The sequence below is a fragment of the Saccostrea cucullata genome, unplaced genomic scaffold (assembly GCF_032062105.1).
Source record: "Saccostrea cucullata isolate Sc308-1 unplaced genomic scaffold, CSIRO_AGI_Scuc_v1 ctg746, whole genome shotgun sequence".
Lineage (NCBI taxonomy): Eukaryota > Metazoa > Mollusca > Bivalvia > Ostreida > Ostreidae > Saccostrea > Saccostrea cuccullata.
Window position 1 is genome coordinate 230,285 of NW_026938715.1, and position 14,743 is coordinate 245,027.

At 31.5% G+C, this 14,743-nt stretch overlaps 1 protein-coding gene across 3 annotated transcripts; it reads right to left on the reverse strand.

The window, feature by feature from the left end:
- Positions 1-10,040: 10,040 nt before the first annotated feature.
- On the reverse strand, positions 10,041-12,914 carry LOC134251022 (WD repeat-containing protein 44-like). 3 transcript variants are annotated; one of them, XM_062733385.1, is made up of 2 exons: positions 12,791-12,914; positions 10,041-11,415 (listed from the first exon to the last, which is right to left on the reverse strand). In XM_062733385.1, exon 2 carries the CDS (start codon positions 11,400-11,402, stop codon positions 10,260-10,262), a length of 1,143 nt encoding a protein of 380 aa, XP_062589369.1. In that variant the 5' UTR covers positions 11,403-11,415; positions 12,791-12,914; the 3' UTR covers positions 10,041-10,259. The 3 variants fall into 3 exon arrangements, with proteins under 3 accessions (XP_062589369.1, XP_062589368.1, XP_062589366.1); XM_062733384.1 differs by lacking the exon at positions 12,791-12,914 and adding an exon at positions 11,651-11,777; XM_062733382.1 differs by having other exon boundaries at positions 10,042-11,415; positions 12,704-12,809.
- Positions 12,915-14,743: the final 1,829 nt, after the last annotated feature.

Sequence of the window (14,743 nt, forward strand, 5' to 3'; positions counted from 1 at the left end):
ATACTTCTCGGAAACCTACGTCGATAATTTACAACAAAAATTTCTTCCCTACTTGAACGAAAAAAATAGATGTATTACTACTTTGCGTGGGTTAATTGATGTCCAAAATTAAATAAAGTCAATAGCTAATTGTATTGTACATGTACTTTTATATGAGTATCTGTCCATACTTAGATTCTTTGGCAAAAAGGGATCGCCTTTTAAGGACATACACAACGTACCTTACCTACTGTTAACTTTTCAAATATTTTCAATTTAAGATTATAGTGCCATCAGATGTTCTTAAACAAAAATTCAGTATGCATTACCAGGGTTTTTTGGACGATATCAAATCATGAAAATTTTTGTATTATTCAAAGAAAAATATACAAAAATTACAAGACATAAATTCCAGATTTTTTCCCCATCAAATTTGTTTTGGAAGAGGTGTATAAATCCTTATATAGACATTTAAAATATTTCACACAGGTCCTTCATTTAGTGGAACTCTTCAACTCCAGGGAAGAACCCAATAATGTTCAAACAACGTTGCGTATGACCTCAAGAATCCCCTATTTGGACATTATGACCTTGACATCACTATCAATGTCCAGTGACCTTGAACTTGATATGTCATTGAAGTGAGATCATAATACGATAGCAGCGACGAGAAGCTCTTAAGATTCGAATATCAATTTTTTTAGTTTCGCATTTTAATAAATAAAATTTTGCGACAAATAAAATACAAATATTTATATGTAACTAAATACAGGAGTGCCTTGTTTGGTTTGAGGAGGCAAGTAAAATATGTCACAATTATTTCATTTTTATTTTAAATCATTGCTAAAAATAATGCAAAGCCGAAGATAGAAATCTCTTGGAGTTACATATATACCCAGCAAAAATTCTACTTAAAGGCAGAAATTTTTATCGGGTGGTAAATTCCAGGTGAGGGCGGGGCTTTTTTGTACAGGCGTGAAAGCCTTGGGGGATAGCAATCTACCTGTGGTCATCTGTCACCTAAACCCTATATACAGGAAGTGATTTGATACAAAGTGAAATACCCCAGGTGTCAAACTTGACCTGTGTTTTGAGACAATTTTAAATTAGAAGTAAAAAGTTTCTCAAAAACCTGTACTGATTTATTTTGAATTGTTTGAAAACACCCCTAGCCATTTAAAACAATCATGATGATATCATTTTATAAATTCAAATATTACAACAAAGATTATTTTAGATATAAATGTTATGTGTTAATTTGAAATAACCCTCCAGTAACAACCACATTAGACTTATTTCACTTATCCTCAGAATCCCATCTATTTAATGAAATAAGAGCCGTGTTAACTACATTTCATTACAAAATATCTAGTATGTTTCACCTATTTTTTGTCACCATGAAACATGCTAAAAAAAGATTGCTTGTAAATTCGTATCTGAATAACAAAGAAAAATATGTTACCCGTGATTAGAAACATTTATAAATATTTTTTAATTTAATTACTTCAGAACAGTGTTGCTCCAAACATAATCAATTATAACATTTTCAATTTAAGTTACTGTTTGGCATTTTAAAATTAATATAGAAATTAATTTCACGAGAAAAAAAAGCTTTTATGTACCAAAATTGATTTTTTTCACTATATTATAATCCTTTTAAATACTAAAGGTATATTCAATTACTATAATCAAGCTAAAAATTTTCATTGTAATAAATTTCTTTATACCCTATTTGGTATTACATCAAAAGTTAATTTGAAGGTCCCCACGAGTACCAACAATGTGTACAAGGTATACACAGGGACCTGTTAGTAAATGTCAATCAAGTCCTAGCATCCAATGATGGATCTCCATGCACTTGATTGACAGGGCTACCCAGACCAGGTATTTTTGAAGGCGGTGCTTAAAATTTCTGCCTTTAACATGAAAATTGCCTCTACCTAAAGTTTCTTAATTAAGGTAGGATTCTTCTCATATTTCTAATAATCAAAAATTAATGAAATTTTCACAGAATCAAGAAGACAATATTAGTAATTCATAGTATTAGTGAAATTAAATTTGACCGTCTTATATTAGAGGCAAGGTCAGGTCAAGGTCATTATCTTTTTCCTTGACATTAAGAATAAAAAATACCGTTGCTAATCATGTGATACATTGTACCTACTTCTATTTCCAAAGTTAAATGATTGTTCTTTTTGCATAAAAACATATTACTATATCGGGTCTATAGCATGATATTAACAAATTTACATAAATAATTTAACTTAACTGGATATTGGCTAATCCGAATTTTCTCTGTTTTTCTTAATTTTTTAGGATATATTAGTTATTTTCATATGCTTCCTATATTTAACTTTTTCTTATTTTCACATATAATAAAGTAGTCTTATAAATGTACAAAATGATACAAAAACAAAAAGTTTTGATCTTTTGCTAAGAGAGAGAAAATACTTTTCGTGGATTTTTGGCTCAAATCTGCACTTTGATAGGAAGCGTTTAAAAGCTAATAAAATTCTACTTTGTTTGAAAAATCATATTTATTTGATATATTTTGAAAGTTAATTCCCTTAATATTAATTTAACTTACATTTGAAAATTTCTCCAAGTCTTCGATTGTGTAAAAATTATAACTAAATTCATTGTTCTATTATAATTTTGAGAGTCAGAAAAGAAGATATTTTCATACGCTACCATTCCGCCAAAAATATAGTCCCTGCTAGTTTTCAAGCGCAGTTTACCATTTCTATTTTAAGTTGTACAATTGTGATCAGGAAAGAAAAATATAGTCTTTTAAATTCCTTACACCTCAATATATAAGACATATAAGCAAATATACTTTGAATGTTTCATCTAGTCAGAAACCAGAGAAGAATCCTACCTTAATTGTCATTTTGATTTTGAGAAAGCAATATTTTTCAATTTATTACTCTGGTTTTGTAAATTGTTATTTTGCTTTGTCATCTGTCGCATGAAGGATACCGATGTTTTAGCAGGGAAATCATAACTATATGCTTAAAAAAGAACACGGTTTTTATAATAAAAAAAAACTGTTACGGACCTAAAACTGTCTGATGTTTATTCTGACAGAGAGACTTAAATTTAATTAAGGAATCACTGTCTAGTTAGTATAGTATGCCAGGGCATCAGCGATAGTGTGAAACCTGGGATAATTTGCATAACGGGCGAAGCCTGTTATGCATAAATTATCCTATGTTTCCCACTATCGCTGATGCCCTGGCATACTATACTAACTAGACAGTGATTCCTTATTTTCCATTTCATTGTGAAATAAAATTGTAGATTTAGATTAAAATTACACGAGGACTCCCATGTCAATTTCAATAGTCTTCGTCCACTGATGTCAAACACAAAGGCAGCCGCAAGAGATTTACATGCATTTTGGCCTACTTAGCGTCAGACATAGAGACAGATGTGCATGAGATTTGCATGCATATTAGGCCTACTTAGCTCCTGACCTATCGACCTGCCTAATTTACATTCGGGTAGAATTATCAAGAAATCAACTCCGCTAACTTTCAAAGAGTTATTATAGAGAACAAAATTAGAAATGGAAAAATTATGTAACATGACAAAAATGTGAACACGACAATAACAATTCTCTAATTGACAGAACCCTAGCAGACAAGCCAATATGAGAGCAGTTGTCTATTAAAATTACATGCATATTAAGTCATGCATCCAAGCGCTAATTGGGTCGACAATTAAATGTACATAACATCTTTCAAAATCTTTGTTTTAACTCATGATCTCTTCATCAAAATCATGAGATTTATTTCTTTTTGATTCAGGCCATAGATAAGAGTTTGTAAATTAATGAAAATTAAAATATGTAGTTTAGTGTATATATACTTGTTTATTTGAAACTGTTTCCACCAGGTCTAAGATCCCAGGTGAAGTATATGGGATAGATATCATATAGATTTTAAAAAATATGTGCATGTGTCTCAAAATATACGAAGATCATTCTATTCAGTTGTTTTGGAATGTGAGCGATACACATAGAAAGATCAACAATAGAAAGAAAAGGACGAATACTTGTATACTTGGAAGGGCCAGTACGTGTTCAAAAGAGAATGTAAGATATGACTCCCAGTGGGGCTATTTCTTTTTTCCCTTCTACATTGTAGTCTTCTACATTGTAGTCGCCCCGTGGGGATCCGGGTTAGAATAGGTCCTCAGTGCCCCCTTGCTTTTCGTAAAAGGCGACTAAATGGGGCGGTCCTTCGGATGAGACCGTATAAACCGAGGCCCCGTGTCACAGCAGGTGTGGCACGATAAAGATCCCTCCCTGCTCAAAGGCCGTAAGTGCCGAGCATAGGCCCAAATTTGCAGCCCTTCACCGGCAATGGTGACGTCTCCATATCAGTGAAATATGCTGGAGAGGGACGTTAAACAGAATACAATCAATCAACCTACATTGTAGTCCAGTGATAGCTTATTTTCCATACCGAACAATGGGTTCGAAAGATGGAATTGAGATACCTGAAAGACAAAAAGCGAAGAATAATTTGTCGAGCATTATTTGTACCTTTACAAATTATTGGTTGTTTTCTTCTAAAGATACTAGGATAATATTTCTGCTCTTAACTGGTAATATTTTTAGATGAAACAGGACGGCGTGCCATTAAAAATATTCAAAGTAAGATATTTATTGCGATTTGGCAAATCTTGATCAATTACTAGTATCTAATACATCCCCAACTCAAAGATAATACATGATATACAAAAATGCAAATTTTACTTATTTCAGAGCTTACTTCCTGAGATTTTTCATTGTTTGGTCATTGCAGCCCGGAGGACCGGGCTGCTCTATACATATAGGTTTAAGTGTTGGTATATGGGGATTAGGGTGGTAGTAGTTATTCAAAATTAAAGGTTTTCTAAACATTGGAAATATCGTTATAAATCAGAATGTTCTTTCCCTTTATAAATTACGAGATACATAAAATATTTACTTCAATAAAGTGAATCTGTAAATTAAAAATATTTATGTTTTTCATATTTGATATACTGTATAAAGTTGTATATCATTTACCATCGAAAAAACAACAGGTCCCTTTTTTAGAACATCGAATTTTTTCTCGCATAAAAACGTACTCTGCACAGTTCGTTTTTTATATTCTAAAATTGAAAATTAAATACATTTTTGAATATAGGTGATGCATGTGTCTAATTTCAATTTATATTTTATGCAGCCAACATTTACTCGAGGAATTGAACACGGACCTTCAAAACATCCGAAATGGGATCAGGTGCCATGGAGAAGTGAGCATCCCCCGCCGACCGGTCACACTCTTAATGGAAAAACTGGCGTCAATTCAGTGTACAAATAATGGACTAACAATTATTATGAAAAACCACAGTCAGCATTTGCCTCCATGATTAATTGTATTTGCCGACAAGGTCGTTGTATCGACCATAAAATTTACAAAATGTTGACTTTAAACAAGACTGCTGATATTCTCATTTCATCAACTTGTTTGTCAATAATCTAACTCGTTTAAGAAATAGATCATACCTAAAGTATGCTTTTGCACATTTTCTCTTGTACATTTTCCTTATTCGTCTTGTTTTTCCGCCGAAGTATCGCCGAAAATAGACAATGATGCATAATGAAATCATGCCAAACGATAACACAATAAAGTATTGTTTATCTTTACATTCTTTTTTGTGTAAAAATAGTAAACTGTTACTATTGAAAAGAAATATGTTCTTTTTAACTTTTGCGGGAAGGCTGATCTTTTATGATAGTAGATTTAAAAAATTAACCCTGAAAAAAGCCAGCTTTTTGACATTGAAAGCAGTCGAACAGATGAGAAATACTGATATCATCTTGCGCTCTACAGTCATGTAAATATACAGAAAATACAGAGGTTACATAAGCTACACTGTTTCTGTGTCTAGACAAGGCAACGGACTGCTTGAAAAAGAACTGATACAAAGACGGTTTTACAAGAAACCATGAATACCATTTGGGAACTGTCAAATTCTATCATCCAAGAACATATCAAAATCCTACCAATTATTATGTTTGAATTAAGTTTGAAGTTAGTAAAATGAAACTTGAATTAAGTTATTGTTGTCTCCTTATACACTTTTGCAGTATTGTGCCGTTAATTTGTTCGAAAAACCATGTAAGTTGAAAAAGGGCCTGGAGCTGCATAATTTGGATGCATTGTTATATGAAAGACATCAGAATAATGGCGAAGTTAAATCCAAATATTATTGCCTCATATCGACCAACCTTGCATATATATGATTTCACATAAATGTAGCATGTTTTGTTGCTGTACTACTTTTGTAATATGTTTTTTTCTTACACTGATGGCATATGGAAAGATTCACTCTACTAGTGATCCTTATAAGCTGCACGTATGTCATTAACGTGAATATAACCGGGTTCCTTGACTTCAGTCACACTTTGCAAAGATGATACCACTTAAACTATGGGGATGATTACGTTTACATATATATGAATGTATACTTAAGTTTTTTGTGCAACCTTGTATAACGATGAATCAGATTGTCTACGTTTAAATTTAAAATTTTTCCTAGTATTGTGTGGTCGGTACATTATTCTGAGTAACTTAAAATTGTCCCATTTTTTAGTCTATCACGATTCTAAAAGGAACTCTTAAAGAGTTTATTAGTAATTGTGCTGTATACACAGAACAATTAACCTTTTATAATTTTCAATTATTCTTTATTCATAAATGTGACCTCGTGACTTTTGAAAATAAATATAATACTGTAATCAGTTTTACCTATTCTAAATATTTTGCTGATTTACTTAAGAATATTTAATGATAAAAGAAGCAGGAATCATAAACGATAACTTCTATATTCAAAAGGGTAGGTCATTATGTAAAAACAAAGAAATATTCAGCTCTAATCGCTAAACGGCCATGAAAGTCTCTTCCAAAGTACATGAAAGCATAGTAATAATGCCTTATTTTCTTCGGATTGCCAGAGTAGCAAGATCGATCTGATCTGCAAACCCTTTTGTACATTGTTTTTGTAAAATATGAGGAACATGAATATTTGGAAGTAAATAAATAAGAATTTTAAACCAAACGTTTTTAGTTTACCAATTATAAAGAAATAAATTTTCATGTTCTTTATCTAATAATTAAGAAAGCAAATTGCTTTTAAAAAATATTATATAACAATTTTTTAATATATATGACTTAGGTCCATTTTTGAGCCAAGGCGTACAGTTAGAATTTTAGAAATTAAGGTTATTTTCCTAAAATAAACAATTTGCAGATATAATAATGTTTAATATATATAATGTCTTCGGTGCTCGGAAAGAAGCAAAAAAACCCTTTCAATGATTAGATATTCTCCGTTAATTAAAGCGTATGCCCGAAACATTTGTTTCCAACTTCTGATTGTTTTCAGTGCACATTTTTGTGTATGGCCCTTTGTATACTGGGATATGGCAGTTATTATCTGCCAATTATTATCTGGACTTTTTTCTTCTTTCTAAAAGTTTTTTTTTCAAGTTTGAAAAATGGAACAAGTCAAAGGTTGAACGATCTGGCGAATTTTGTTGGTTTGATAAAAAATTAATGTTCTGTTTATCCCCCAAAGTCCTTTACTCTTCTGGGCGTGTGGTTTTGGACTCTGTCATGAAGAAATTTAATGTAATGGATTCCTGATTCTTGGTCTTTCCTATCATAGATCTCTCGATTTTTTATCAAAATTTTGCTTTCGAGACTCCTCGAAAGAATTTGAACAACAAGACCACTAATATTTAAGAAAATGGCATATAAAACTGTCTTTGTGCGCTCTTGCAATTCTTTTCTTTCCTCAGACCATTGCTGCTTTTGTCAAGTACATCTTATTGTAAATTTGTTTTGAAGGTTTAAAGCAATGGATTCGAATTCATTATCTGTTTGAATTTCAGACAAAAGTGGAAAACTACAATTTCTGATTAGAAAAAAATTGTATAGATATATTTGCACGCTGTAGTTTTAACTCATTTTTCAAAACATATGGTGACCTTTGAGTACCAAGCTTATTTGCTGTCAAAGTTTCTTTAAAGCAATGTGAACTACCCCCAAAATGATACCTATACAATTTGCTATGTGTTATAAAGTCAATCTAACATTATTAGTAATAATTTGTTGAATTTTGGCAAACAGTGCACTCAGGTTGTTGTAAGTCTGTCGTCAAGGTCAGTATCCATTACTGATGCCCAAAATATAATTTTTTATCATTGAAATCCACCTGCTCAGCCGTTTATAAAGCAGACATTGGTTGCTGTAAATTTCACATATTTCAGTGAATATTTCTTTTGGATTCTTAACAAGTTTTTCAAAGCTTTAATGAAGCGTTTAATTTCACTCTACTTTACTTTACTGATTTTCTACCATTCGTTTTTAATGCAGTGTCTCGAATATCCCTTGTTTTCCAGCTTCTCACATTGAAACTATGTGATGAAAAGTGGTCACATAAACTGCTATCTATTCATTAAAGATTTAATCATGAGAAAAAGTCAAGTTTAATGTTATAAGATTGCTATGTTGTATGTCATAGAGTTCAGGACATTTTTATTGAACAGCTCTCGTATATATATTAATGGCAAACAGTTAAGTTTTCAATAACAAATGTATATTGGGAATTCAAACATTGGCTAGACAAAAAAAAAATAATCTTTTTTTTTTCTTTCACAAGATTGAAGTAAAAACATAGAATGATAAAGCCATTGCTATTTTCCTTTAAGATAAAAGTAATTTTTTATTAATTAGAAACTAGTTGTTTATTTTTCCTCAATAACTGTTGGCTTTACTTGTACGGATTGATTGTTTGGCGTAAAATTTATAAACCTATATGTTAGAAAGCCAGTGTAACATTATTTGACTCATTCATAGTAAATCATATCATTGGCTGTTTGCAGTAATAAATATAGATTTTGATTTTTCCACATTTTTGTCATTTAAATCTTGTACTTTCTAGATTTCATAACACAAAGTCTATTAATGTTACTTTTCTTATGTTCTAATGTTAGAAAAGAACTTATTTTTATAAAAAGAATTCTTGAATATAACAACTAAAGTCATCTTTATATTTTTAAAATTTTTATACGTTCAATTGAAAATTTTGTTACTTTCCAAATTTTCAAAATAATTAGGATAAGGATGGAAACAGAAAAGTGGAATTTTTTCAACATCGTAGTATATACATGTATGTTTACAATTTTTCAATATCTCATTTGAAAAATTATTCTAAATTTTTACAACCAAAATAGTTCCCAAAACATATACAATTTTTACCATATTTTCTTCAGTTCTAATTGTGCAAATAAACTTCAGCCATTTCTATCACAGTTATCTAAATCAATAAACTAGATTAAAAAGAACTAAAGTAAGAATACACCGAGATACAAAAACTTCTTTATTATTATCATAAAAACATTATTGAAAACGATACAAAAATCAGCAAGTCTAACATCTTCTGAAACAATTTTTTTATCGTACACTGATTTGTTTACACAGATGAGAGCCTGTCCATGAATGCTATTTTCATAGAATTTAATATCTTAATCAATGACTGTCTATCGTTGAGAAAAAATGAAAGGAGATAAATTCTAAACTCGATCAAAATTTAATTATAAACGAATAGTTAGAAACGTTGGGATGAAAGAAATCATCTGAAACAACTTCTTTCTAATTACATGTGTTGATACTCTTAAGGGATATAAACATCTGACTAATACTTGTATAAATAACCGGAAAATCCTAGAATGCTGAGTTATATGAAAGAAGTATCACTGCATCCTGAATTTTATATGCCTATGAGAGAGAGAGAGAGAGAGAGAGAGAGAGAGAGAGAGAGAGAGAGAGAGAGAGAGAGAGAGAGAGAGAGAGAGAGAGAGAGAGAGAGTTAATCTGATGAACAATCTTTTTCCATATTCATATTTCCATAGTATAAAAAAGACATTTTCGATTACGCATGTATATTTCATATACACTGTATATTGAATTATCAATTTACATCACAAAAGAAGCTCTATACTTTAAGATTTCACAATTTCATTGTAATGAAAAAATACCAGAGCATATTTTGTGAGTACCAATCAACCGTAGTCAAGAGCACCGAGGGTTATTTGGGTATCACAGAATATGTAATTGATTAAAAAAAATTCAAAAAATATATGCCAAAAATTTAAACCACTGGTACTCAGTTTTGTTCCAGTATTCGTGATATACATGTACGAGTCGTTTTTTTTTTACTATCTGTATATTGTTTTTTTTTTATTTTGCATTTAATGGACAGCTGTCTTCTAGACTCATTGGCATGTAATCATCTGTGTCCTCAAATTTAACATCACCAGGTCGACTGTTGGACATGTCCAAATAATCATCGACATTTCCAGACTTACGCACTGATGGTTCTGAGGTACTTTTGGCGTTTCTAAATAGTAGCCTCAACCTGTCTCTTAATACCTTGGGGTCGTCCACATATCTGCCAGGACTGTCAACAGAAATGCTTTTTTCTGGAGGTTTGTGAGCTCGTTCATGCTGAGCAGACAGGTCTGGACTTGTGTATCTGTGTTTGAAAGGGGTAAAGTTTTTAGAGAACTTTGGCGGTGGTGGTCTGGCAGGCTTTGGCTTTTTAGCTGGTTTCGTGGAAGATTTGGTTAGATCGTTCGAAACATTACTTGAAACAATCACCGATTGGGACTGAAGTCCTCTTTCCTCTATGCAATTGTCCATTCCCTGATTCAATTCCGATTTCTTTTTCTCTTTTTCATCCTCCGAATTTTCGGTTTTCTGTACAGTTCCAGGCCTATGTGCGAATTCATATTCACAAGTTTCATCATTCTTCTTACTTACATCTGACGTAGATCCAGTTTGTAACACAACATTTTGATAACCCGATTCCTGATTGTCGTTTTCTAATTTAAATTCAAGTTGCTCAACGTTTTGATAAATACTACTTGCTTCTCCATTTTCTTCTCCTTTAATATCAGAGGAATCATCTGATGCTTTTGGAGTTTTACACGTTTCGATGTTTTCATAAAGACATTCTTCAACAGGTTGTTTGAGCTTGTTTTCTTCCTCGGGAAATACATGTGTCGTGGGATTAACAATAGCAACCTTTTTCATTGATTTCGATTCATTCTGCATGTCAGCAACCGGTTGAAGATAATCATCAAGACTATCGTCAGTGCTGTTGCTGGCAGTAGAATGCAATGACCGGTTATTTCTCATCTGCAAAGATTCTATGACGTCATCATTGAGTTCTTCTGCTGATTTTGAGCGTTTGAGATCATAACCCGGGTTATTTACACCAACGTCATGAAGACTTTCCAAACTACTGAGATCAGAGATGGATTGACTTTGTTCCTTACATTTGCTGTGTGAGAAAAGTCTCAGTTTGCGCAGCAGGAACATTCTTTTTTACCTCCTGGAATAGAAGAGCTTTTAATTAAAACATAATTAAAACATAAAACTTAAACCTTTATTTTCATTATAAATAATATGTGCAAGAATACATAGCAATTTTTATTTTTTTTTTAATTCGTGAGGCCTATACCTATAAGTCTTAAACTGCAGCTTGTTTTTTTTATCTTTATTACACAACACGAACGTTGTATACAAACAATTATGCTGAACTACTTATATAAGAAACACTCATCTGCCTCACGTTTATAACAACATTTAATGCGTATAATTTCCGGGAACTAATGCCTAAGTGTACCAAAAGACCTTGGATGTTGTCTGAGTTTACTTGACTCATGAAAAGGGATGTGCAAGCACACTCGCTGTCTGGGAAAATACATTCAAATTAAGAGAAAGGTACTTTTAAAGCAGTGTGTGACATAAGTAAATTGATTACACAATAAAACCTACTTGAAGATGCATTATTCCCTTTGATATGTTTTTGTCATTTCAATAGTGAAGCAACCATGTGTCAGCATTGAACATAGTGACAGGATGCAGTCAGAGTCATCTTCCAATTGCGAAACATCCCAACAAAGTTAATTAAAGTTTAAAGAGAGTAGAGACCAATTTTAGCGAGGAAAAAATAAATTCAAAATTTTTTAGGGGTTCTGCAGTTTTATTATTATTATTATTAATTACGAAATCTTATACCTTGAATTGGAATTTCTTTTTTTTTCTCTCTCTCTCTAGGAATAAAATTTTAATCCTTCTCGCGAAATGTTCAAATACATTTTGTGCAGTTTAGATTAATGATAAGTTTGAAAAGTTGAATAAATAAAATTTGTTTACCATTTATTAGATACAATTAGATTTAGATTTGTCATTTATTTTACTCTAGTTTATAGTTTAAATGTCAACGTTAAAATTCAAATTCAGTATGATTTAGCAACTGGATATTAATATGTACATGCATCTTAGATATTTTAATTATACCCTATTGATTAAAACTTGTGCTCTATTTATCCTTTTCTTTTTGACAAATAATTACTCCAGACAATTATAAAAGTCTCCTTCTCTTAGACTGTGCGAACAGTTCGAAATTGTGCATTTTTTCATTTCTAATTTAGATTATATAGAAAACTTTTTTTTATTTTACATCTGGGCTTTTTGTAAAAAATTATCACATAAACATATATGCAGACTAATTTACAATAGAATATTAGTGAAAAGAAGTTTTTGCTGATTAGAATATTGGAATGTCGAAGTTCCAAAATAATGAATTTTAATCTTATGAAAAATAAAGCACTTACATGAAGTATATCTGGATTAATAGCCACTCAAAGAGAATTCGTCTTGTGAAATATTTTCCTGTACAGAATATAATTTTGACAACATACCGAGACAAAGGTTCCGGAAGCTCTCAACAGATGGCGGAAATTGGTCAGTGTATAACAGTCAACATCCGGTAGTAAGTATCCCTCGATGAATTGATAAGTTAGTGGCGGATCAAGGATAATACAAGGAAAATTGTAGATTTTTTAAATAAAAATCAAAACATATTCATAGTTAAGCATCCCACCTTAATTTACCCCAGTAGGGAAAGTTAAGGGGTCGAGTTTAAGCATGCTCGATTCTACTTTACATGTGACGTGTACTAAGGTTGTTTTCAAAAAATATAAATCTTTCGTGATAACCCTAATTAACTGAGAAGAAAACTTTGAAGGTTTTCTCCATTTACTGCTATCTTAATTTTGATCGCTCATTGTGGTTACAAGCTACCCCTTGGGGTCTTAATGGTTCCACTCTACCCCTCGGGATTATGATTTTAATAAACTTGAATCTACATGAGGATAATACTTCATTACGACGTTGACTAACGATGGCTTTAACATCGTATTTACTGACTGACTGTTATTGAGAAGTTTTTTTTATAATATTCTTGCGTATCATTTTGATCGTTTAGTGTAACATTATCCTAGCACGGAGAGGGGTTCATAATTTCGATAAAGAAGCTTGTTAAATTTTTATCATTTTTGAACTAGTGATAACTGAGTAAAAGATTTCTTTTAATGTCATTTTATTTTTATTAAGTATCTATACCTCCCTTTGCAGGAGAATATAGTTCTTCATTTGAGCAAATTTTAGTCCCCTTTAGCCAATGATACTTTTTGGCAAGTTTGTTTGAAATTGGCCAATTAATTCCGTAAAAAAAGAAAATGGAAAGAAAACAGAAAAAAAGATCGATGTGACACTCCAGACGGACACCGGACATTCTTCAGTTTGAAAGCTGACCTGAACTTTTGACAAAAGTGAACTAAAAATCATTTCCCAAAGACAAAAGAATGTTGGTTATCAGATCAGACGACAGCAGCCCAAGACTTTTAAAACCCTTTCACCAAGAATGAAAATAGGCTTAATCGTTTAACCTATATTTGATCTTGTCACACGAGTAAATTTGGAATAAAAGTTATTTTTTGTGCAGTATATCTTTGTAAATGCTACCCGATCAATGCATAGAGCTCACGGCGAGAGTTAGTCGTCAACAGGGGATGCTTACTCCTGCTAGGCACCTGATCCAATTTCTAAAATTGTCAAGTGTCCTTCCTAAATATCCTCTTTACATATCTGTATTGTTCATTGAAATTTGTTCAGATCGACTACTGGTTGTTATCGCCATCTTTTTAATTTGAACACAAACGAACGCATAAAATCTCAAAAATAAAAAAAATATAATTATTTATATAACATCAAATGATAATATTACAAAAATCAATTTTTATTTTTTATGTAAGCAAAGATCTCTTTAGTAATATATCTTTCTGTCCGTAAATACTTTTAAACAAATATGAATCTTTTTATTCGAGAATTATTGTGTGGAAAACCTGGTTGAAATGTTAGAAGACAAATTCAGAAGCTTTTTATTGAAAATAGACACATGAATAAAACAATCTAATTTTTAGCCAAAGCATAACGTAAAAAGTTTAAGAGTAAAAAATGTGCTTGATACAAACAATATAAAGCTTTTGATATGTACAGAAAGATTGACGAATTACAATAGATATTAAATAAAATGTGAAATTTTCGTTCTTTCAACAGTATTCAACGAATTATCATATAATTAAATAAATCAAGTAGAAATGGAAATATGTATACGAGGGTTGAACCAAAAATAATGTCAAAATGTCCATTTTAAAAATATGATTTATAGTAAAACTTCGATCCCCCATTGTGGCCCCATCCTCTCCCTGGGTGTTGTGATTTGAACAAACTAGAATCTACTTTATCTGAAGATGATTTCAAATAAATATCAATAATCATGGCTTCATCTTTCCTGGCCCAGTGATTCTTGA

Bases quoted from the DNA above. Each gene is read 5' to 3' on its own strand.
- LOC134251022 (XM_062733385.1), bottom strand. From the start codon at position 11,402: ATGTTCCTGCTGCGCAAACTGAGACTTTTCTCACACAGCAAATGTAAG.